Below are 21,969 nucleotides of genomic sequence, written 5' to 3' on the forward strand. Positions count from 1 at the left end.
AAACGGCCGACTTGGCTGGGCGGGTAGGCCATGTACTGCGAGCCCCCGGAGGCGGCGGCGGAGGCGTTCGCATATGGCATGGTTGCGCCCAATTGGCCCTGTGCCGAAGCATCATGGTATGAGTCTGGGCGGGGGAGCTGGATATGCGGGGGTTGTGGTCGCGGTGATGGGCTCGGACCGGACGGAGTAGCAAAGGATGCGGTGCGGGAGCGAGAGCCCTCGCTGGCTGGCTGGGGTGGGTTCTGCTGGTTCAGGTCGGCCTGCAACTGGGCAGCGAAGTCGGGTCCCAGGTACTGCGACAGCAGCACGGTGCGGCGTTTTTCATAGCTATGCGACTGATTAGCGCACGCGGAGAGGCGGATGGCGGTGATGATGCAGCAGCAGTACGGACCCTTTTTGTGTAATATCGCCCTCCTCGAGCTCGTGGTCCAGCTCCTGCAGTTTGGCCTGCAGCTCGGGGTTGGTTGCAGCCATGGTGTTGTGGGCGGCGGAGGTGTGGCACGAGGATGGAGGCAAGGCAGGTGAAGCGGGATGGGATGGTGGTGTACAGATAGACTATGCAGCGGCGGGCCGCAACATTCCACAGGCACAAGCACAGGCGCAGGCACAGGGAAGATGCAGATACAAGGCGCCTAGAGGGAGGAGTGCGAACAATGCACCAGGCATGCAGAGGCGGGCACGCGTCGAGGACGGACAGCAGGTGACAGATGAAACATTGACTATGTAGTAGGCATGTAAGGGTGGGTAGTCTTCTGACACCAAGTCAGGTACGCATCTGCGCAGGGCCCGGCAAGCCCAGTATGACGTTTTTACCCCAGAGCCGGCTTGCTCCTCGGCTTGGCGTCGCCGTCTTAGTCAGCGTCCATAAGTCAGCAATTAGTCACGTGGTCGGCGCGACAAGTGCCCACATGGCCGACGGTCATTGTGCCTCGGCTCATGCGCGTCTGCGCTGCCTTGACGTGCGCCGGAAATGACGACGCCCAAAGTCCCATACAGCCGCTGTTTGCATCTGATGTTGCTACACTGACCTCCTTTTTCGCAGAATACAGAACAATTCACAAACAGAAAAACTACCAGCCACCGCCATGGCCACACTCATCCGCCCCCCGCCCGCCGACCACTCCCAGTCGGCCATTGAGAACGTCCTTGAACTGACGCAACTGGCCGACATTGATCCTAACATCTTCACAAACACTCGCCCCCTATGGCATCCTCCCGGTGCGCGCGGTATCTTCGGCGGCGCTGCCATTGCCCAGACACTCAGCGCCGCCCAGAAGACAGTTGACCCCGACTTCACTGTGCATTCGATGCACTGCTACTTCATCCTTGCCGGCAACTCTGAGATACCTGTCATATATCATGTAGAAAGGGTGCGCTCAGGAAAGTCGTTCGCAACCAGGACAGTGCAGGCCCGGCAAAGGGGCAAGGTCATCTTCACCACAACCATGAGTTTTGTTCGCCAGAACAGTGGAGGCGCCCAAAAGGTTGAGCACATCTACCCCATGCCGGACGTCCCGGCGCCCAAAGAAGGGAGTGACGACTTGAGGACGCCCAACGATGGCCAAAGTCCCTTTCAGACCCAACTGTTGCCCATTGAAAATGGTGAGTGAATTCGCACACCATCCTCTAGCCTGCCCTGGCTCATGTCTAGCAGACGACTCCGACAAGCCCCACACCAAGAGATGCCGACAATGGATAAAGGCTCGCGGTAAAATCTCTCCCACTGGCGGTCACGAAGCCCATCTCTCCGCTATCGCATACATGTCCGATAGCTACTTCATCGGCACCGTCGCACGTGCGCACAAGCTCCTGCGCTACTCGAACCAGCGGAAGAGCAGGGCCAGGTCAAGCATCGACGAGGACGTACTCAAGAAGCTGCTCGAGATGGATGACGCCGAGCTCCAGCGCCAAAGCTTTGTCAATGAATCAGATAAGCAGCGCATACGTGAACTGAGGAAAGCAGAGGACCTGGCAAAGAGCGGAGAGGCAAAGCCCGAGATTGGCATGATGGTCAGTCTAGACCACACTATCTACTTCCACAATCCGCGCAGCTTCCGCGCGGACGAATGGATCTTCACCGAGATGGAGACCCCTTGGGCTGGTGATGGCCGTGGCCTCGTTTCCCAGAGAATGTATACCAAGGATGGCACGCTCATCGCCAGCTGCGTCCAAGAGGTAAGCGGCTTACTCCTGTCTCTCATAGTGGACTGTGCTAACATGAACAGGGCGTTATACGATTGAAGCAGAACGAAAGTAAGCTATAGCCGTGACCGTGTGTAGATTGCTCGTATGCCCGTGTATTCTGATTCGATTGACTTTTATGCCGCCGCCTTTCACTTGACCTCGTCGGATTAGACTCCGCCATTTGTATTGTTTTAGTAGCTATAGATTTGGAAGTTTGAAACACACGTACCTCAGGTATACATTCTTAAATACAAAGTTTCTCAATACAAATAGCAACCCGCAAGTATATAGTATACGACTTGGCACAGCAAGTGCATGCAGATGATGCACGCTACATGCAGCCCTAGAAGCCTGCACCTGTGCCGTTCGTCCTTCCCACGTTACAGGCCAGGGTCCAGTTAGCGCAATGCCGGTCTCGGGCTAGCATGTCCCTCACACCTGGATTATCCGAAGCTACTGTCAGCGGTGTACCTCCAACATCCAAGTCGCTCCTAGTTCCTTTGTTGATATCTAGCTTGACCACCATTGCCAGCTGTCTACCATGTTGCTGTCATCTGCGCCGCACCCTAACCAAAACTCCTAACACTCAGCCCGCCAAGAAACCACCCAAGACATGAATGTCAAGCAAGCGGCATGTCTGAACTGCCGCAAAAGCAAGATCAAATGCCGGCGCGAAGAAGGCGCTTCTGTATGTGAAAGATGCTCGAGCGTAGGCGTCGAGTGCATTATACCCGAGTTCCACATGTACGTCATGTCCCCATACAAATCCATTGCGAAACAGGCGCTGAGTTAATGTGCCGGTAATTAGTGGCAGGCAAAAGGGCGTGAAAAAGTGAGTATCATTTCTTAGTATGACTGCCTAAGCTTACAATTTTCAGCAAGCGATCAGGGTTGGAGAAGGCAATCTACCAAGTAGAAGAAGCAATCAAGAAGAGAAAATCAGACGTAGCTGTCAATCAAAGCACGTTACAGCATTTGCAACAGCTTTTGAACGAAGCACAAGGAGATGATGGCCCTAGTCAAGATGCAAAATCACCGCCAGTACTAGCAGAATCCTCCTACGTGCCAGCAAAAGAAGTGGCCTGTACTTCAAGCGATGATCAGCTTGCCGTTGAAGATGTCGAGAATCCGCTTCAGCTTCTAGCCCGCGCGTCAGACTTGAGAATTGCCACCACGCCACAGTCGTACAATACAAGTGTCGCCAGCCCAGAAGGCAGGTTTACTGGTAGCGAGCAAAGTTCGTTTCTTGATGTTCATCACTTCTTCCTACCAATGAAGGCGCATTTGGACCAAGGATCAGGATTAGATCCAATTGACGTAGGATTGGTTACCAAAGATGAAGCGGAGATGCTCCTCCAATAGTACGTACTGCCAAAATAATACCATCAAGTAGCTGACAAGACGTAGTTTCCACAAAAGACTAGCCCACACGCGCTGGGGTCTAGACCCAGTGGTGCATACTCTACCTTTTATCCGAAACCGCTCAGCCTTTCTATTCACGACATTGCTGGCTGTGACCGCCGTCTTTCTACCAGAAACGTCTGCTTTGGCCAAAAGACTACTTCTTCATCGCAGATTTCTAGCTGAACAGGTCATTGTTCGAAAGTACAGATCTGTTGAAATCGTCTTGGCATTCATGGTGAGCATACCGTGGATGCCCCCAGGGTCGCATGCAAGCGACGACGACACAAGTCTCTATCTAGCTACGGCATTGTCAATTTCTTTGGATCTTATGCTAGACAAAGTCATCACTCCGTCTACATCCTTTGGTCCGGAGCTCACGAGGCAGATGCCCAAAGCAGAGTGTCTTGACGCAAGAAAAGCACTAGCGATGGATGGTTTCGAGGACGTTGACCCGACTTCCGAATGGGGCCAGCGACTGCTTCGTCGGAGAGAAAGGGTCTGGATTGCGCTGTTTGTGCTAGAGCGTGGTGTGTGTCTTGCTCGTGGCCGCAGCTACTGTGTACCCAAGACCTGCTTGATTCAATACAGCGATAAATGGCATAACCACCAGCACTCAGATGCCCAGGACGGTCCGCTGGTATCCATGGCAGTATTGCGTCGTGATCTGGACAACCTTTTTGCCGAAGTCCGCACGCGATGCGACAACTATGGCTCGGCCGAAGTAGGTTCCCAGGTTGCGCAGGAAATCGACAAGTCCATTGAGGGCTTCTTCGACAATTGGTCTCGGGCATGGCCTTCGGTTATAAGTGACCCAGAGAGCAAGAGCCTACCCCCTTATGTTGAGATACTCGTCACGCACACACGACTATCGACCTACTCAATGCTTCTAAACCATCCGAGCGCGCCACCAGAAGTCAAGCGCTCGTTTCGAAAGTCTGCGTTATCCTCGGCGCTCAATGTCATGCGCGCAGCAATTCAAGGCGAGGGGCGTCTCAAGTCGATGCCTAACAACACCGTCACGATGATTTGCTTTGCAGCCAGCATAGCGCTCGCTCTAAGCGCACCGGTGCCTGAGGGGAGTGGCAACAAGAAGAGCCTTGCCCCAAGCGTGCGGCACCTGATAGAGGATACGGCAACCGTCCTGGAGCGTATTGGCAGTACACCTATCCACCGGAACGGCGCATCAGTCGTCTATGGTAGGTTTTTGCGAGTATTGGTTAAGCAGGCGCCTGACATTGAAATGCCACCACCCGTACCTCCGCAAGAGCCTGCACCAACCTTAATGGCTATACCGGATCTCCTCTCGCCCTCGAACATGATGCATAATGAGATTCCAACCCCTAATAATCAGCCCTTGGGGCATGATCCAGTAGACGGTTACTGGCCCGACAGGTTAGATTTCTCCGCAATGTCCTATAACGAGGTCAATGAGACTGTTACAAACTCGGATCTATTCTCTACAGCATTGCTCGATCTGCCGTGGAATGACTCCAACCCGCTATGGACAGACTGGATGAATCTTCCTGACTTCAACTTTCCTTGATGGCACGGCAAAGACGCGTATCGACGCAGAGAGTGGATGAACCTCGGGCTTCGCCAGGAGGACGGCAGCGCGCCTAAACCTCATCCGACCGAGGCGGCGGACAAAGCCCCGCTCCAAGCTCCAAGGTCGCTCGCCGTTCGGCACTTGAACTGGCACCGACGGATCCAAAGATGCATGACGTTAGAGTTGCAGTGCCATTGTCGCACGCGCTCCAGGACCCATGTTCGGAGCTCGACTGCGAAATCGTCGCCCGCTTGGATGCGTCGGCATTTGTTGAAACTCCTTCTCAAATGATTTAACTAGGCTGCTCACGCTGTTAGCACCTCTGTAATTTACTTCACAATGGATACCCTGCCTGCTTCCTGCAGGCTGCTCACAGCCCTTCCCTCGCGGCTATGCGTCCGGCGATCTATTTCTCCAAAATTGCGAGCTGCACGAACCCTGCCACCACGATGGCGGCTTACAGGTCAATTGCGCTGTATCAGTGAGCGCGCACCGACAATTGACCGTTCGAAATCAAAGCTTTTCAAAGATGCAGACGAAGCAGTTGCGGATGTACAGCCTGGGTCCACCGTTCTGAGTGCAGGATTCGGGTTGTGTGGTGTCGCAGACACCCTGATCGCAGCGATGAAGAAGCGTGGGCCAGAGTCATTACATTCGTTAACAGCTGTCTCAAACAATGCTGGCATTGAAGATGTAGGAGGACTGGCACATCTTACAAAGAACGGACAAGTCAAGAAGCTCATTATCAGCTTTCTCGGCAACAACAAGGCGCTTGAGAAGCAGTATCTGAGCGGTGGTATTGAGATTGAGCTTTGTCCGCAAGGTACGCTTGCAGAGAGGATACGAGCTGGCGGTGCAGGCATCCCAGCCTTTTACACACCCACGGCGGTAAATACATTGTTGCAAGATGGCCAGATTCCGGCCAAGTTTGACAAGGAGGGTAAGGCTGTAGGCTACGGACAGAAGCGTGAGGTTAGAGAATTCAATGGCAAAAAGTTCCTCATGGAGACTGCATTGACAGGCGATGTCGCTATTATCCGCGCGCACAAGGCCGATGAAGCTGGTAACTGTGTTTTCAGGTAGGAATTGAGGGACCCCAATGCCTTGAGACTTACTGACGACATGGGCAGATACACCACCAAGGCTTTTGGACCCATCATGGCCAAGGCCGCACGCCTCACAATCGTCGAAGCCGAGGAAATCGTCCCTATAGGCACCTTTGATGCCAACGATGTCGATCTCCCTGGCATCTTCGTCGATCGCATCGTACCAGCCACCGCCCCCAAAAACATTGAGATCAAGAAGCTTCGAAAACCCGCTGCCTCGAAAAGCGCCTCATCCAAAGACGAAGCCGCCGAACGACGCGATCGGATTGCTCGTCGCGCAGCAAAAGAGCTTAAGCAGGGATACTATGTCAATCTGGGCGTTGGTATCCCCACAGCCGCAGCATCCTTCGTACCAGATGGCGTCAAGGTGTGGCTGCAATCCGAAAATGGCATTCTAGGCATGGGACCCTACCCTGCAGAAGAAGAGGTAGATGCAGACATTGTCAACGCCGGCAAAGAAACCGTAACCCTCCTCCCTGGCGCCTCAACCTTCGACAGCGCAGAATCCTTTGGCATGATCCGCGGCGGCCATGTCGACGTGTCTATCCTTGGTGCCCTCCAAGTCAGTGCCTCTGGCGACCTAGCCAACTATATGGTGCCGGGTAAAGTTTTTAAGGGCATGGGCGGCGCCATGGATCTCGTCAGCAATCCCGACGCTACAAAAGTCGTCGTCACGACTGAACACGTTGCCAAAGATGGATCCAGCAAGATCGTTCAGGAATGCAAATTACCGCTTACGGGAGCAAATTGCGTGAGCACTATTATTACCGATCTGTGTGTTTTTGAGGTGAATAGGAAGAGGGGGACTTTGACGCTGACGGAGACGGCGCCCGGGGTTAGTGTTGAGGATGTCAAGGCGAAGACGGATGCGAAGTTTGAAGTCGCGAGTGATCTCAAGACGATGGAGTAATAGTAGTGGCAGTTTCATTTCTTTATGTTGCAGTAGTAGCTCTTTGTACATAGTGCGGTGTAGTGGGTATACCTCCGTCCCCACCTTTTTCTTATCTAGCAAGGTGCTTCAAGGTCGGTCTAGAAGCGCAACGCATGCATATCCAGCGCGTAGTCACCTTATCAACCCTCCCCCTCCGAAATGGAAAACGTCGCAAAAAAGACACTTTCTGCAACTATGTAAACGCTGAAACAGATCTATTTGCTCAGCTTGATAAGAACTTCTGGTTCACACACGTAGCGCCAAACCCACAAAAAACTCAAGTTGACGCGGCTCAACCAACAAAAGCCAAGCATACACAAGCACCACGCAAGCGAAAATGCTTCGCCCTCTTGGTCCGCCGCGCTTGTCACGAAAAAGCTTGGTACACACCCATATATCTTCCCCCTCCCAAAAAAAAGGTCACCCATCCCTCATGTGCAACCCACCCCTATATTATTTGCTTACCGCACACACACGTAAATAGTACTAAAGATAAAGTCACAAACCCACAACCCCATACGAGTCTTCGCTCGCATCTCGGCCGCAAAAAAAGGACCGTCCGTTTTTTTGGCGGCACCGGACTTTGTCGCTTGCTGCTTCTTTATACCGCTAACGCACAAGTCTGGTCAGCATGTGGGCTACTATTGTGATCCGAGCGGTGTGCCGCGCCAATCAAGTGCTCGGGGGATCCGGGGTGGTGTCGTGCAACGGTGCTGTGTGCTGAGTTGCGGTGGAGAATGCCCCATGGGGTTGGCATGGGAGCTTAGGGTAGCGCTGCAAGGATAGTTGAGAGGGAGGGGAGGGGGGTTTGGAGAGGTTAAAAGGACCGTGAGTGCTCCGGTGCTTGGATATTACGCTGCTGCGCTGCTACTTGCTACGTTGCTCGTCTATTTTTTTTCGTTGCAGCGTATCCAGTCTTTCCACCTGATTTCTTTGGCTCTTTTTTTTCGAGGCCTTTGAGATAGCTCAGAGAGTTGAAGGATTGGATAAGAGGCTGTGCGAAACAGAGGGCGAGTACGATGAGCTTGGATAAAATGCAGGATGAGAGGGTCGAGCGGAGTGGGAGTGAGGGGTTTGAAGAGGGGCTTTTGGAGGATGCGAAGGCGACGAGTGGGTTGTTGTTCAAGATGGATTCTCGGTATGTATCTCCCTCCATTTTGCTCTCGATATCCTTATCTCGAGGCTTCTTATGGACCATGTACGTGGCTGACTCGTTGTTTTGTTGTTTTCTAGCATCCTGCCGGTTCTCGCGCTGCTGTTCCTGTGCTCGTTCATTGATCGCACAAACGTTGGGAATGCGAAGATTCTTGGTTTAGAGAAGGATCTCCATCTTACGGACCATCAGTATGCTATTGGGCTTTGTGTCTTTTACGCTACATATATTGCGAGGTAAGCTTCCTATATGGCAGATATGGTCCAAAATACTGATTTTGGGCAGCGAACTCCCGTCCAATTTGGTGCTGAAAAAGGTATCGCCAAAGATATGGTTGCCCTTTCTGACAGCTATCTGGGGTATCTTGACCATGTGCTTGGGTTTTGTGACGAATTTCGCGTCTTTTGTTACTGTTCGCGCGCTGCTTGGTGTTGCTGAAGGAGGACTACTGCCTGGAATGGTAAGATTTTGGCGACGTGATAAATCATCCTTCGCTAACGCCTTGCTAGGTGCTATATCTCTCTCACTTTTATCGCCGCCAGGAGCTCGCTCTACGCATAGGCATCTTCTACACTGCAGCCTCCCTCTCCGGTGCTTTTGGCGGACTCCTCGCTCGAGGCCTCAATGCCATTGGCCCAGCAGGTGGACTCGAAGGCTGGAGATGGATTCTGATAATCGAGGGCTTGATAACCGTTGCCGTCGGCGCATGCTCCGCTATCTTCCTTCCCAACTCCATCGAATCAGCCGGTTTCCTTACTCCCTCCGAAAGAGCTCATGCCCGCTTCCGACTAGGTGAAGCATCCGCCTCACATGAGCGCTTCGACTGGGCCGAAATCAAACGCGGCGTCTTCAACCTCCAAGTCTGGCTCACGGCCACCGCCTACTTCTCCATCCTCTCAGGCCTCTACTCTTTCGGCCTCTTCCTCCCCACAATCATCAACAACGGCTTCGCTAAGGACCCTAACAAAGCCCAGCTCTGGACCGTCATTCCTTACGCCGTCGCTTCCGTCTTCACCGTCATCGTCGCCATTCTCTCCGACCGCCTCGCTCTCCGCGGCCCAGTCATGCTGTGTACCCTCCCCATTGCAATCATCGGCTACGGAGTCATCAGCCAATCGACGAACCCGAAAGTACAATACGGAATGACGTTTTTCATGGCTACAGGCATGTTTTCCTCCGTCCCGTGTATTCTTTCTTGGAACAGCAATAATTCTGCTGGCCACTACAAGCGTGCGACTACGTCGGCGCTGCAGCTTGCGATTGCCAATGCGGGTGGTTTCGTCGCGAGCTTTACGTATCAAAAGAGCGAGAAGCCGCATTTCCATAAAAGTCATAGCATTATGCTGGGCTTGCTGTGTGCGGCTTGGGTTTTGTAAGTTCTCCTCCTTCTCTTTTTTCTAGTGTGTACAGGTGGATTTCCATCGTTTGCTGGCTGGATATGCGGCTAACATGAACGATAGGGTCGCAGCGAACGTGGCGTGGGTGTGGAAAATCAATCGCGATAAGGCGAGTGGAAAATATGCGGAATTTGAAGGACGAGGAGATGATAGGGATCCGGCGTTTAAGATGGTTATGTAGAGGTTTTTGGATCTGGTTTGGGTTATTATGAGCATGACGATATATGTGGAGTTTTGGTATAATGTGTTACGCAACGTCTTAATGTTTTTCAGCCCGATCAAGAGATGATATAAATGTTTGTTGATGTGGTAAAAAACGCGGCGCGGATGCCTGCTTCACGTGTAGTATTGATATCCTTTTTATTATCCAGCCAATACTGCGCAGGTATATCTTTTGACAAGGTTTCAGCCTCCTGTCGAGTTTCAAATACAGCGTATATTCCCACATTCTCACTATCGCTCGATAAGCTATGTCGCATTTGTAAGTTCAGCGATTTGTCGGGTCAACCAGTAGTGCTTGTCGGGCTTGCCTCTCCTACTATTTTATTGACAACGATAGTGCAAAAATGGGAGTGAGGGTACGTAGAGGGGGAGCAAGGGATGGATACTGGGGGTAAAAGGAGTACTGAATGTTGTGGTCCAGTGGAGGGTGCTGAGTCTCCTTGTGTTATTTTGATGTAGTTATCCCAAATAGTACGTTGCAAAGTCGTAATCCGGCCCGGGAAGGGGGTTACTGTGGGCATCTAGACCATCCGGATATGTGTTTGTAGTGTTGCTTTGACAATTGTGGTGCGTATTTGGTGGAAGAAGAGTGCGAAAGACGACGACACCTTTGGTTTTGTTTCTGGCACTGAGGAGGTTCGTTAAGCAGTCAATGAGATATCTAGGCAGACCTTTTTTGGAGAGCAGCGTGGTTATGTCTAAGCTAAGTTATAATACGTCTTATGTGTAGTCACTCCATTCCTGAGGAAGAAAATAGATTGGCCCATATTCGGGCTGATGTCGTTTGGCCCCCTAAGTTAACACATGCACTGAAGCGGTCATATCATATGTGTGTACGACATTCACATTTAGCCATAGCAGTAGCGTGGGGGCTAATCGAGTATACATCCGTGCTCGAGTCGACGCCATCCATCTGTCATAGCGTAGGCTTAGGAAAATCATCTTTTACGCTGAGAATTAAGCTTTACTATTTTTACTCCCGGTACGGGGCGCGTGTTCAACGTATAAAACGTGCTGATATATACGCCACATCGACTGACTATCTAGAGAATCTATGGGGCTTCCACGCGAGCCGCGGGTCGAGCACAGTGGGTATGCGCATGTGGCGAAGAACATATTTTGATGAATGCAAGGGACCACTACAGAAACAGAAATGGTCACCTTTTTGCGATACATTCGGGTTGCTAGTGTACCATCACTCGGTCCATGTTATCCGCACCCGTTGCATATACGAGGTTTCCACGAGTGGAGATAGTGACACAGCTACTGTTGCTCAATGTGAGCGTAGCACCAAACGACTTTGTACTCCTATCTACCTAAGAACCATAACCGTCTTCTCCTACTATTTCTCTCCTACTCCTCTAGAACAACACCATGCTTGCTGTAAATCCCCCGCCATGCGCAGGATCATTCAGGCTATATGGACATGGCCCTCTTGGAGACCAGACATGGGGGTTTTGTCATCAATACATACATATAGGCTTGCCAAGATACCCTGCCTTAGATCTCGGAAGCAAGATCGCTTGCTTGAGTGATTGCCGGTACGGAGGAGCCCGTACGTAGCACACAATGCAGGAACAGTGTGGGTTTTATTCACCTACAACTTGCTATTGACCCTGGGGATGTTGGAGTGGATTACTTGCAGAAGAGATGATCGCCATTTATGACGATACAACAGGGTACATGGATGTTGAGGAAACTATGTTCCTACTATGAGGATTTGCTTTGGTCTTGTCTGCTTCCGTTCCACTACTCACAAAAGAATCACCAAGTGCCGTCAATGATACTTCTGGCTCGACCGTTTCATCTGGTAGACCTGGTGACATATTGAAACCATCAGGAAATCTCTCGGTCTATTCGGGCGGCTCTTTTCCCGTGCCTTTGGTTGTACGGATAACGGCAATCGATCAGCAAACAAGCGTGTTGACGACCCTTGATCGGCCCAGCCTAATAGGCACATCCATGCGACTACATCTTAGTCCCGGAGCTTTTATCTGAATCAACGGCAACCAGGGTCGAGCGTTGGTGCAGATAAGCACGATACTCGGGCCATATACTTTGCAGTAGCGACATTAAACCGCAGCAGCCTGGGCCCTGACTGTACATTGGTGTTTCTTTTTGATTTGGCGTGAGTTGGTCGGCGATGTCGAGTCACTTTTTTCTAGTCTGATTAGAGCTGAGAACTTGACAAGATATTTTACTGATGTTCGTTTCTTCTTTGATTGTGTAGCGCTGACTGTGTAACGAAAATAGACACCTTACAGCTAACTGTTACGTCAACGGGCATGTGTCTGGATCCTACTCCGCCTTCGAAAACAACACGGTGAGCATGACGCGAGTTGGTGTCTTGCATCTGGTGGAGTGGTATGAGCCAGGGTGAGCTGAGCATGGAGCTTTGCTGTAGCCTGCGAGTAAGCAGACACACACTGCCTCTCCAATATTGTGGCGCGCTTTGCTGTCATGCCCGTATCCACCAAGGCGTTTCGGTACAGCAGTACCAGATCTTAGGAAATGCTGTTGAGCGTTGCTTTTCTGCAAAGTCGTTCTGCATGGCGCGAGTAATGCTGTGAGCAAACGCCCGTGAAGCCTCACCGGTAAAGTGGCGTCGCAAAGGGTCTTACAGCCCTGCGATTATCCACTATTACTCTAGTTTGTATGTGTCGCAAAGCCTACTCGAGTCCATGATTGTCACACTCTGTGTTTGCAAAATCTTTCCGGTCGCCTGCAGGCTGTCGGATGCCAACATCCCTCTTCAAGCCACGCTGAGAAGCACGTGGCCTCTAGACTCAGGCGCTCTAAAGTGACAAGATTTAAGCATTGCAAGCTGTACCGAAACATCGAGGCCTCAATTCAGCTGTACACTTGTACCTCGCTAAGGCAACCGGTGCATTCTGATGCATATCAATAGTCTTCGTTTGAGACGAAACGTCATGGAAACAGTGGAAACAATTCCAATCAGGCGATTACATGCGAGTGAATATGCCAGATTGGGTTTAAGACTGACAGCGATGCGCTCTCAGAGGCTAGGGTTACGAGATGGTGATGTTGTCGTCGGAACAGAGGCTCGGGACCCCTCTCAGAAGTCCGAGACGCTCGCCGGATGCGGCTTAGCGCTTATCACATTAGTACAGATCGTCGCGACTCGCTTGTCCTACTCGAGATCCTTTTACTCACTTGTTCGAGTATTAAGCTTTCCAAGCCTCGGAGACGGTTCTCAACTTCATGGAGAGCCCGGTTCCGGGCCCTGGCCCGCGTGCTATCCATAGTATACCATCCACGCCTTGCATCGACATGTCAAACTAGTCCTCTAAGACCCCGCTTCATGCATAGCCAGGGCACCATTACCCCCTGCAGCCGCTCCACAGCCTGCTGAAGTGGCTTCCCCGAATTACACAGCTCAGCCATGCCTGCAGCTCTGCCGACCGTCCAGTCTGTCGTCCCTGGTCGAGGTTTGAAGCCAGCATCGGTATGTCTAGCTGCATTCAGTCGTGTAACGCAAGTAATACCGACATTCAACACCTCCTCAACCACTTAAAATTCTCCGTTTTTCTGCTTAGGGCTGATATGCAGCTATCTCTTGTGCTCGCCTTTCTAGGCAAGCGGTCATAATCAGCATCTATACCGTTCATGTGCCGCACGCCTTCGTGATGGCGATCTTGGTATCTGCCACAAGCCGCGGCTACACTTTGATATGGAGGCATCATGTCAATTACTACTGGTGGGAACACTTCACCACTAGTCACCCGTGCCGTTTAGGGCTATTGTTCGACCCACTGATGAATCAGGGCCAGTCTGCCATGCTTTGGTTTATATTACTTGTACCACCCATTCTCTGGCAGGCCAGCCAGCCTTCGCTTTTCTTTGAACATCAGAATCTTGGTCAGCGCTGCATTCGTTGGCCCTATTTTTGAAGGATTTGGTAGCTCTCCTTTGCAATTACGTCTTCTTATTGAGCTTTCATTACTATATCATGGTCTCCTCAATTTCGAGGGTGGTTACCGCCCTTGGGCTTCTTTTACCCACTGTAACTTCATTTGTCGTACCTCATAAAAGTCTCGCCCCTAGAACACCAGAGGTTCCTTGGAAAAACACTGGTCTTTTCAGTGGACACAGCAAACGACAAGGATATGAGACTGCCTGTAATCATGGCCCAGAATCAAGAGGATGCTGGATTGACGACTTCAACATCGACACCGACATGGATGTTGAATGGCCAGATACTGGAAAGACAGTCAAGTATCATCTCACCATCACCAATACCACTGGAGCTCCAGATGGTTTTGAAAGGCCGATGTTCTTGATCAATGGCCAATACCCGGGACCAGTAAGTGTTGTGTTAAAATGCCAATACCTCTTTTCTAATGAATCATAGACTATCACCGCCGACTGGGGAGACAATCTAGAGATCACAGTTACCAATGGCCTTGAAAACAACGGCACAGGTATACATTGGCACGGTCTGAGGCAACTCGGGACAAATGAACAAGATGGCGTAAACGGTATAACTGAATGTCCAATCGCACCCGGTGACTCCAAGCTCTACAGGTTCAAAGCAACTCAATATGGCACTACAGTAAGTATCACATACTGTGTGTGACATATTTTCGGAAGACGGCTAACCGCCACAGTGGTATCACTCGCACTACTCCGTGCAGTATGGTGACGGCATCGTAGGTCCTTTGATCATCAAAGGACCCTCAACAGCGAACTACGATATTGATCTTGGCGCTTTCCCAATGACTGACTGGTTTCACGCAACCACTTTCACCGTCAACGCTGCAGCCGTTCATGCAAGGGGCCCTCCAACTGCTGACAATGTCCTTGTCAATGGCTCCATGACCTCATCTTTTGGCGGCGAGTATGCCGAGACGATCCTAACTCCGGGAAAATCTCACTTGCTGCGTTTGATGAACGTTGGTATCAACAACTACCTTCATGTCGGCCTCGATGGGCATCAGTTCCAGGTCATTTCAGCTGATTTTACGCCCATCGAACCCTTCTACACGGACAGCTTGGTCCTTGCAGTCGGTAAGTTGAACCGAAGTTGTGTCCACATGCAAGCCCGTTTTCTCTTAGCACAACATCGTGCTGTGTGACGACAGCCCGGCTACGAAAATGTAGTCGGAGTAGCCATTGTTGATGAATTTTTCACTAACAACGTCACCAGGTCAACGGTATGAAGTCATCATCAACGCAACTGAAGCTGTGGGCAACTATTGGCTACGTGTTGGTACCGGCGGTAGCTGCGACGGTCCCAATGCCAATGCGGCAAATATCAGGAGTATCTTCCGATATGCTGGTGCTCCAACTGAAGAGCCAGACACGACTGGTTCGCTTCCATCGGGCTGCTACGATGAAGATGTTGTACCCTATGCCAAGACGATTGTTCCTCAGGAGATGCCCGAACAGTTGAGCGTGGGCTTCAACCCTAACTGGACTAGTGACGTGACGCAAAATCAGGGTCTGGTCCAATGGCTCGTCAACGGTAATCCTATGGGAGTTGATCTTGAAGTCCCTACTCTGCAGTCGGTGTTAGATGGCAATGTTACCTACGGAAACAACCGCCACGTGTTTGCAGTCGACGAGAAACATCAAGTAGGTTGTCTCTTGTACTTAATACTGTTTACTAGTTATTAACAAATGCTCCAGTGGCAATACTGGGTCATCCAACAAAACAGCTCCAACCCACCTCTTCCCCACCCCATCCACCTCCACGGCCACGACTTCTACGTCCTCGCACAGGTCGAAAACGCTGTCTGGAACGGAGATATTTCGACCCTGAAGACGGACAACCCCATCCGTCGGGACACAGCCGATCTTCCCGCTGGAGGTTACCTGGTCCTTGCTTTCGAGTCGGACAACCCTGGTGCATGGCTCATGCACTGCCATATCCCCTTCCACGTTGCCGCCGGTCTGGGCGTCCAATTCCTCGAGCGAGAATCCGAAATCAAGGCCCAAGATGGATACGCAGAGATGCACAGGACGTGTGCTAACTGGCGGTCGTGGCGCTACAAGTACCATCCCAATGGTATCTTGTTCCCTGGTGACTCTGGTCTGCGTCGTCGCTACTAAACAAAAAATCGCAAAAGAAAACAGTTCAACCTTCTTTTCCACTTTTTTTTTATCTAGCCTGGGCGGCTAGTTGTTCTTCATTTCTCAAATTTGTACCGAGGGATCTTTCCCGAGGGTCGCATTCGATATCCCCTTGTTCTTGTTCTTTTTATTGGGGGGATGTTCGTGTCGTCGCTGTCGTTTCTTGCATCGTCGTCTCCACGCTCGCCCAGTAATGATAATGCTTTGAATGAATAGATGGTACTCTTCTCTCCAACACTATCTCACATAATCACTGTGTCACTTTGCCCATTGTTCACTAATGTCGCTCTGTTGCACCGTCATTAGCTTCCCCGTCCCGTTCCGTATCGCGCCAGTCGTTACCCTCTTTTTGTTTTTGTCGCAGGTACACCCGCCGTTGGCTGCAATACCGACGCCATGTACAAGCGTGCAGCTGGACGAACCATGGTTCAAGGTACCCATATGCTAGATTAGCTCCGCGCGCTGCTGTTGCTAGCCACACGTGTCTGCTTTGCTTTTTGCAGGTCGGTCCCAATGAAGAGACAGGTACTTTGCAGCAACGAACCCGTTCTTTACTGCTGATGTCATCATTTATCACACGAGCAGGGTGGTGGTACGATACCGGGTGCTCAGCGAGGCTAGTCTTCCATCAGGGATTTAGGAAGAGCGTTTTTGGCTAAAAGAATCATGGATGGGATGAGTCAGTGGATGGAAGGGAAACAGCGATGCAAAAAGGCTTATTTTGTGCATCATGTCATGTCCAGCTTCCGGTATGTACTTAGTAAATACTTGATGAAATTCCTTGGCAGGGCATGTCAAAGAATGCCGCTCATAACTAATCGACTCTGCTTGTCTTGCAATGTGTACAAAAAGGTGCCATGTGATGACCGGAACCAGAAAACCTATAAACATGTACGAAAGAAAATATACCTCTCGACACCTCACGAAGATGATGCTGACCCTCCAGTGTGTTGTTCCTCAGCCTTCTCCTTGCCCTTTGAGCTGTTGCTTGGAGTAGCTTCACCGTCCATCTCAACCCTGGCTTCATTAGCTTTCTCGTCAGTCTGCTGTTGCTGCTGTGCCCGGGCGTCTTCTTCTCGCTTTCTCGCTTCCTCCTCCTGCCTCTGTCTCTCTTCCTGCGCTGCCACCCTCTCCAGTCTCTCTCTTTCTTCCTGCGCGTGAACCATTCTCTCGCCCACACCGGGGAATAGACTGGCAACGAAGAGAGTGAAAGCACGCTCGACTCCACGCAAGGTTTCGCGTAACCAGACGAACCTTTGTTCTTGTCTTTGTTGTAATATTCGCCTTGCTGCTTCCTCGGGCGATATGTTACCTCGTGGGCGCTGGTTGATGGGCTGTGCAGCGCGTTCGGCCATAACGCCAACAGGAAGAAGAGCCTCAAAGTGACGGCGTATGTAGTTGATCTGATCCTCAAACATGCCAATCTGTGCCAAATAGACAATGCCAGCAACAGCGCCTAGCATTACAGGCCTGTAAATACCGCCACCTCCAGCGAAGACGTAGACGAAGACAGCGAGCTTGAAGATCAGCCACAAATGTCCGGCGATGTTGGCCATCCGATCATTTTCTTCCGGCTGCAGTCCATTCTGATTATCATTCTGGTTCTGGTTTTGATTCTGATTCTGATTCTGATTCTGATTCTGATTCTGATTCTGTCCTCGGTTCTGATCTTGAGCCTGTCCAACAGCCACGGGCTGCCCTATTGGTGTTGGCTGCATGTTAGCTAGCTGATTATGCAGCTGATTTGTCCCCTGTGCCATTTGCTGTCCAAGACCAACAATGAGCTGTCTGTTCTGTGTAAATTGATTCGAGAAGCCCTGGAATGGTAGAGTGGGCACCATCGGGGCTGTGGTGTATGTGCCTCGCTGATCGAAGAGAACTCCAACCGGACCCTGGGGACTTGACAAAAGGAACAGCTCTGCAGGTGCATCTGTCGGTACAGTCTGTGTCGCATCTCCTGATCGGGCCTGGGATGTAGTTGAGGCTGCCGCAGCTATGATGGGCGCCCCTGGTGCTGTATCTGAAGCAGCCCTAGCAGTTTCGCCCTGTTGACGATCAAGCACAATACTCAATTCTGCAGCATCAACCCTCAACTCGGTAGCTGAGCGCCTGAGTGCCGTCACTTCAGGCTCTGTAGGAAGCAACGCCAGAGCCCGGTCAACGACATCCAGATTTTGGTTGACTGTGTTCAGGTGCTGACGTAGTCGCTCGATTCGCCATGCAGGGATATTCAACGAGGAAGGTATATCTGAGGTGAGGAACCCTCCACTCTGTGCATCAGAGGCACTAGGCAGTTGCAACAATGCTCGAATGTTATCAATCTCCCGTTTTGTCTCCAAGAAGATCCTGTGAACACGAGGCAATAACCGCTGGTTGTCGCTAGAAAGCGGCGGACGACCGAAGGCTAGTGCATGCGGAACAGGGAATGTGACGACAGGCGGCGGGAGTCGCGCAGCTATGTTGAGTGGGTTGAAGGCCGTAACCGTCCATCGTGCTCCATTAGGCGCAACACCATCTCGCCTGATCACCTGATCGCCGTTCCCAGGAGGGTTCGACGGTCCTGGAGGAATTGGTGTGTGCGTCCTGTCTCCCGCTGCCTGTGTGCCTTGATCTGGCTGCTCGCTAGTTCGATCTGAAGGCTGTTCATCACCCTGCTGTCCTTGATGTGCCATTGCTTGAGCAAATGTTTGATGGAGCTGTGTGGGTAGAGGTATGGGAATGGGGTTCACCTGTCCCGGAAGGCGATGAGGGGGGAGGTGCGGCTGAGGCATCTGAGGTTGTGAAGCTGGTCGTGTCTGTGGCAGAGCCCGAAATGGGTTCGTCTGCAAAGGGCTCGCGGCTGGGCCATCTGGAACTGCAGAGCGGAAGAGATTTGGCGGGACAGAAGACGATTGCGGAGCTGGCGAAGATGCAGTTGGAGGCAGCTCTCTTATGACGAGGTGAAGGCTTTGGTCCTTGTTCTCACGTATCTATGCTTCTGATTAGCAAGCACCCGCTTGGCCGTAGTAGCAACATACATTGTCGGCGCCAAACACGGTAGTCAGAGTATCGGCATCATTAGCTACCACTCGGCCTCTGTATATGAGGCGCATGCGCTCGGGAGCAGGCTTGGAGGGCACAGCATCGTGTATGCGACTGCGGAGCTCTTTGACTGTGATGGAAGCGGGGAGGCCCGCGAGGGTGATGCCGCCCTCTAGTTCGGCTGAAGGCGAAAGGACCTTGAGGTTGATTGTCTGCTCTGCGTCCGCCATGCCGTCCAAATGCAGCAGCGGCTATGGTGAGAGCGATAGAAGGTTCTCGGGTTGGGAGTGGGCGACGTGTTTGTATACGTTGCGTTTTAGAGTAAAGCTCCGGATTCGCCGTCAACTACAACGTCGGTTGCCATGTGCAGTGAAGAAGAGTTTATCAGGCTACCCTGCCGAAGCCCTGGATATTACAGATGCGACTTTCCGCCGCCTACCCTTGTATGTTCAGGGCGTCTTCACGACATGCGCATGTGATGCGACAGTAAGTGTTGGATGCTCGTGGAAACACCTCCGAACCCACGGCCGCAACGGCGCTAATCCCTCCCCAGTAGGTACGTCATGGGTTAGCCGCTCAAGTGGATTTTCCCACACCACGCGACGCCTTCGCCGTCATCTTCCCGCCTTGCCATTGCGAATCCCCTTATCTTGATGTGCCCGAGAAAACAACGGTAGAAATCGCAAATGCATGCATCGTAAACATGGCGACTCCCTGTTCGCGCCAGCTCATGCGAGCTTCCATCCGTCCGCGATTCAATATACCCACACACCCGCATGCGCGCCTCTCTGCCCCATCTCGCACATTCACTTCGACTCGAGCATCATATAGCGAACAAAATTTCCACAGGAAGGAGTCTTTTAGGTCGCGGCTCAATTCTGCGCTCAAGAATACCAAAGTCAAGTGGGAGCCAATACCAATTGCACTCGGCATTGGTTTCCTGGGTGCATTCCAGCTATATCGCATACAACGCAGAGAAAAGCATACAGAAGCTGAGAGAAGGGATGCGGATGGCAATATAGTGGACCAGCAAGGTCGTCCGAAGAAGCGCGAGAGAATAAGACCGAGCGGACCATGGACCGTTCAGGTCATGTCCACCCTTCCTCTCAAGGCATTGTCGCGACTGTGGGGTCGCTTCAATGAGATCGACATACCCTACTACCTTCGTGTACCTGGGTTTAAGCTATACTCTTGGATCTTTGGTGTCAAGCAAGTCACCCCCATAATCATCATTGACCCTGTATCTAACTTTTCCTAGTCTCTCCGAAGTCTCGGAACCAGATCTACACGTGTACCCCAACCTTGCCGCCTTTTTCTACCGCACTCTCAAACCCGGGGTGCGTCCTCTAGACCCCAATCCCAACGCAGTTCTCTCTCCCGCAGACGGCAAGATTATTCAATTTGGCACCATCGAGCACGGCGAAGTCGAGCAAGTCAAAGGTGTGACATATAGTCTGGACGCTCTGCTAGGATCTACAAGGCCCAGTACACCAGAGCAAAATGTGGCAAATTCCCAAGTTCGCGCTAGTGAACATGAGAAGACACCACAAGACGAAGAAGACACTGTGCGCGCGGATGAGGAATTTGCAAACGTGAATGGCATCTCATACACTCTACCAAACCTTTTCTCCGGACCATGGCCAAAGGGCGGGAAGCCTACTGAAATGCCGACGGATCAGTCAGTTCCATCAAAGCCATCGTCAGAAGCCGAAGTACGTGCCGACCTTGCTTTGAGTGAATCACAGCGCCCATGGTGGGCGCCCGCCTCACTAAAGACGCCTACGGTTCTCTACTACTGTGTTGTATATCTTGCGCCAGGCGACTACCACAGGTTCCACTCACCTGTATCGTGGGTCGTTGAGTCGCGTCGTCACTTTGCCGGCGAGCTTTACAGCGTATCACCCTACCTACAACGCACTATGCCTGGTCTCTTTACCTTGAACGAGCGTGTAGTTCTCCTAGGAAGATGGCGCTGGGGTTTCTTTTCCTACACTCCAGTCGGCGCAACTAACGTTGGTTCCATCAAGATCAACTTTGATCGCGAACTCCGTACAAACAGCTTGACGACCGACACTGCGGCGGACCGTGCTGCGGAAGAAGCTGCTGCCCGTGGTGAGCCGTATTCTGGATTTGCTGAAGCTTCCTACACGAGCGCAAGCCGCGTCCTGGGAGGGTACGCACTCAAGCGCGGCGAGGAAATGGGTGGCTTCCAGTTGGGCAGTACAATTGTCTTGGTCTTTGAAGCGCCAAAGGGTATTCGGCCCAGTTTGGACGAAGGCTTCACTGGCACACGTGGCGAGAGAAAAGGTGGGTTCCACTGGAATATTGAACAAGGGCAAAAAGTCAAGGTTGGCGAGGCGTTGGGTTATGTTGAAGAAGTTCAGTGATATGTACAACAACTTCTTGGTTTACGAAGTCATGTTTTCTTCACACAGGAAATGATACCATTTTTGACACCGAACCATTTATTTCTAGATCTTAACGATGTAGTGAGAATGCAAGGCTGATTAAGAAGCGCTGCGCGACGTCACATTGTTGCGGCGTTCCTTGCCCAGCGCCGCACTGTTGCATGTGTTGGTTTTTTCGAGGCAACAATCTGAAGGAAGCGTGCATAACCGCTCTGACATACACATGCATTCCTGTTAAAAACCCTACAAGCACCTTTTTTTAGCCATCAAAAATCACCAATGTAATCATGAAGCCTATATACAATCTGGTAGTCAGAGTGACGAAGTAGGGTGAGCAAGTATCTGATACCAAATCCAGCACTGAAGGCTATGTAAGTAGGCGACGGAGTAATATCGCAGATGCCTAGCAAATGGAATAAAGTTAGCACACGTCCGGTGGCCGAAAATAGAGTAGACTGGGGCCTAACTGTGGAGCAGCAGGGGGAAACGTGAGCCAGAAACATG

General features: G+C 51.6%; 7 protein-coding genes across 7 annotated transcripts; 6 read left to right on the top strand and 1 right to left on the bottom strand.

Annotated features, from left to right (window-relative positions):
- Positions 1-953: 953 nt before the first annotated feature.
- On the top strand, positions 954-2,446 carry COCSADRAFT_34794 (uncharacterized protein). The gene is made up of 3 exons (XM_007699315.1): positions 954-1,602; positions 1,655-2,175; positions 2,226-2,446. Exons 1-3 carry the CDS (start codon positions 1,086-1,088, stop codon positions 2,262-2,264), a joined length of 1,077 nt encoding a protein of 358 aa, XP_007697505.1. The 5' UTR covers positions 954-1,085; the 3' UTR covers positions 2,265-2,446.
- A 262-nt stretch (positions 2,447-2,708) lies between these two features.
- COCSADRAFT_197722 (uncharacterized protein) lies at positions 2,709-5,263 on the top strand. The gene is made up of 4 exons (XM_007699577.1): positions 2,709-2,928; positions 2,993-3,016; positions 3,063-3,545; positions 3,592-5,263. Exons 1-4 carry the CDS (start codon positions 2,798-2,800, stop codon positions 5,129-5,131), a joined length of 2,178 nt encoding a protein of 725 aa, XP_007697767.1. The 5' UTR covers positions 2,709-2,797; the 3' UTR covers positions 5,132-5,263.
- On the top strand, positions 5,232-7,362 carry COCSADRAFT_197723 (uncharacterized protein). Its single transcript, XM_007699578.1, has 2 exons — positions 5,232-6,213; positions 6,265-7,362. Exons 1-2 carry the CDS (start codon positions 5,474-5,476, stop codon positions 7,148-7,150), a joined length of 1,626 nt encoding a protein of 541 aa, XP_007697768.1. The 5' UTR covers positions 5,232-5,473; the 3' UTR covers positions 7,151-7,362.
- Positions 7,363-7,828: 466 nt separating this feature from the next.
- On the top strand, positions 7,829-10,106 carry COCSADRAFT_34796 (uncharacterized protein). Its single transcript, XM_007699316.1, has 5 exons — positions 7,829-8,309; positions 8,405-8,560; positions 8,610-8,784; positions 8,834-9,696; positions 9,785-10,106. The coding sequence occupies exons 1-5, from the start codon at positions 8,206-8,208 to the stop codon at positions 9,900-9,902; spliced, it is 1,416 nt and encodes a 471-aa protein (XP_007697506.1). The 5' UTR covers positions 7,829-8,205; the 3' UTR covers positions 9,903-10,106.
- A 3,509-nt stretch (positions 10,107-13,615) lies between these two features.
- COCSADRAFT_296128 (uncharacterized protein) lies at positions 13,616-16,166 on the top strand. Its single transcript, XM_007699579.1, has 5 exons — positions 13,616-14,267; positions 14,316-14,516; positions 14,572-14,971; positions 15,111-15,538; positions 15,593-16,166. The coding sequence occupies exons 1-5, from the start codon at positions 13,914-13,916 to the stop codon at positions 16,013-16,015; spliced, it is 1,806 nt and encodes a 601-aa protein (XP_007697769.1). The 5' UTR covers positions 13,616-13,913; the 3' UTR covers positions 16,016-16,166.
- A 540-nt stretch (positions 16,167-16,706) lies between these two features.
- Positions 16,707-19,524, bottom strand: COCSADRAFT_137618 (uncharacterized protein). Its single transcript, XM_007699580.1, has 2 exons — positions 19,054-19,524; positions 16,707-19,005 (listed from the first exon to the last, which is right to left on the bottom strand). Exons 1-2 carry the CDS (start codon positions 19,285-19,287, stop codon positions 16,957-16,959), a joined length of 2,283 nt encoding a protein of 760 aa, XP_007697770.1. The 5' UTR covers positions 19,288-19,524; the 3' UTR covers positions 16,707-16,956.
- Positions 19,525-19,665: 141 nt separating this feature from the next.
- Positions 19,666-21,518, top strand: COCSADRAFT_34799 (uncharacterized protein). The gene is made up of 2 exons (XM_007699317.1): positions 19,666-20,266; positions 20,316-21,518. The coding sequence occupies exons 1-2, from the start codon at positions 19,761-19,763 to the stop codon at positions 21,442-21,444; spliced, it is 1,635 nt and encodes a 544-aa protein (XP_007697507.1). The 5' UTR covers positions 19,666-19,760; the 3' UTR covers positions 21,445-21,518.
- The last annotated feature ends 451 nt before the right edge of the window (positions 21,519-21,969 follow it).

This window comes from Bipolaris sorokiniana, assembly GCF_000338995.1.
Source record: "Bipolaris sorokiniana ND90Pr unplaced genomic scaffold COCSAscaffold_4, whole genome shotgun sequence".
NCBI classification, from domain to species: domain Eukaryota; kingdom Fungi; phylum Ascomycota; class Dothideomycetes; order Pleosporales; family Pleosporaceae; genus Bipolaris; species Bipolaris sorokiniana.

Coding starts and splice junctions, on each gene's coding strand:
- COCSADRAFT_34796 (XM_007699316.1), top strand. CDS start 8,206: ATGCAGGATGAGAGGGTCGAGCGGAGTGGGAGTGAGGGGTTTGAAGAG. Junction 8,310..8,404: donor TTGTTCAAGATGGATTCTCG/GTATGTATCTCC, acceptor GTTGTTTTCTAG/CATCCTGCCGGTTCTCGCGC. Junction 8,785..8,833: donor GAGGACTACTGCCTGGAATG/GTAAGATTTTGG, acceptor ACGCCTTGCTAG/GTGCTATATCTCTCTCACTT.
- COCSADRAFT_197722 (XM_007699577.1), top strand. CDS start 2,798: ATGAATGTCAAGCAAGCGGCATGTCTGAACTGCCGCAAAAGCAAGATC. Junction 2,929..2,992: donor ATTATACCCGAGTTCCACAT/GTACGTCATGTC, acceptor GCCGGTAATTAG/TGGCAGGCAAAAGGGCGTGA. Junction 3,017..3,062: donor AGGCAAAAGGGCGTGAAAAA/GTGAGTATCATT, acceptor TACAATTTTCAG/CAAGCGATCAGGGTTGGAGA.
- COCSADRAFT_296128 (XM_007699579.1), top strand. CDS start 13,914: ATGGTCTCCTCAATTTCGAGGGTGGTTACCGCCCTTGGGCTTCTTTTA. Junction 14,268..14,315: donor ATGGCCAATACCCGGGACCA/GTAAGTGTTGTG, acceptor AATGAATCATAG/ACTATCACCGCCGACTGGGG. Junction 15,539..15,592: donor CAGTCGACGAGAAACATCAA/GTAGGTTGTCTC, acceptor CAAATGCTCCAG/TGGCAATACTGGGTCATCCA.
- COCSADRAFT_34799 (XM_007699317.1), top strand. CDS start 19,761: ATGGCGACTCCCTGTTCGCGCCAGCTCATGCGAGCTTCCATCCGTCCG. Junction 20,267..20,315: donor TCTTGGATCTTTGGTGTCAA/GCAAGTCACCCC, acceptor AACTTTTCCTAG/TCTCTCCGAAGTCTCGGAAC.
- COCSADRAFT_197723 (XM_007699578.1), top strand. CDS start 5,474: ATGGATACCCTGCCTGCTTCCTGCAGGCTGCTCACAGCCCTTCCCTCG. Junction 6,214..6,264: donor GCTGGTAACTGTGTTTTCAG/GTAGGAATTGAG, acceptor CGACATGGGCAG/ATACACCACCAAGGCTTTTG.
- COCSADRAFT_137618 (XM_007699580.1), bottom strand. CDS start 19,287: ATGGCGGACGCAGAGCAGACAATCAACCTCAAGGTCCTTTCGCCTTCA. Junction 19,006..19,053: donor CCGTGTTTGGCGCCGACAAT/GTATGTTGCTAC, acceptor TCAGAAGCATAG/ATACGTGAGAACAAGGACCA.
- COCSADRAFT_34794 (XM_007699315.1), top strand. CDS start 1,086: ATGGCCACACTCATCCGCCCCCCGCCCGCCGACCACTCCCAGTCGGCC. Junction 1,603..1,654: donor ACTGTTGCCCATTGAAAATG/GTGAGTGAATTC, acceptor CATGTCTAGCAG/ACGACTCCGACAAGCCCCAC. Junction 2,176..2,225: donor TCGCCAGCTGCGTCCAAGAG/GTAAGCGGCTTA, acceptor TAACATGAACAG/GGCGTTATACGATTGAAGCA.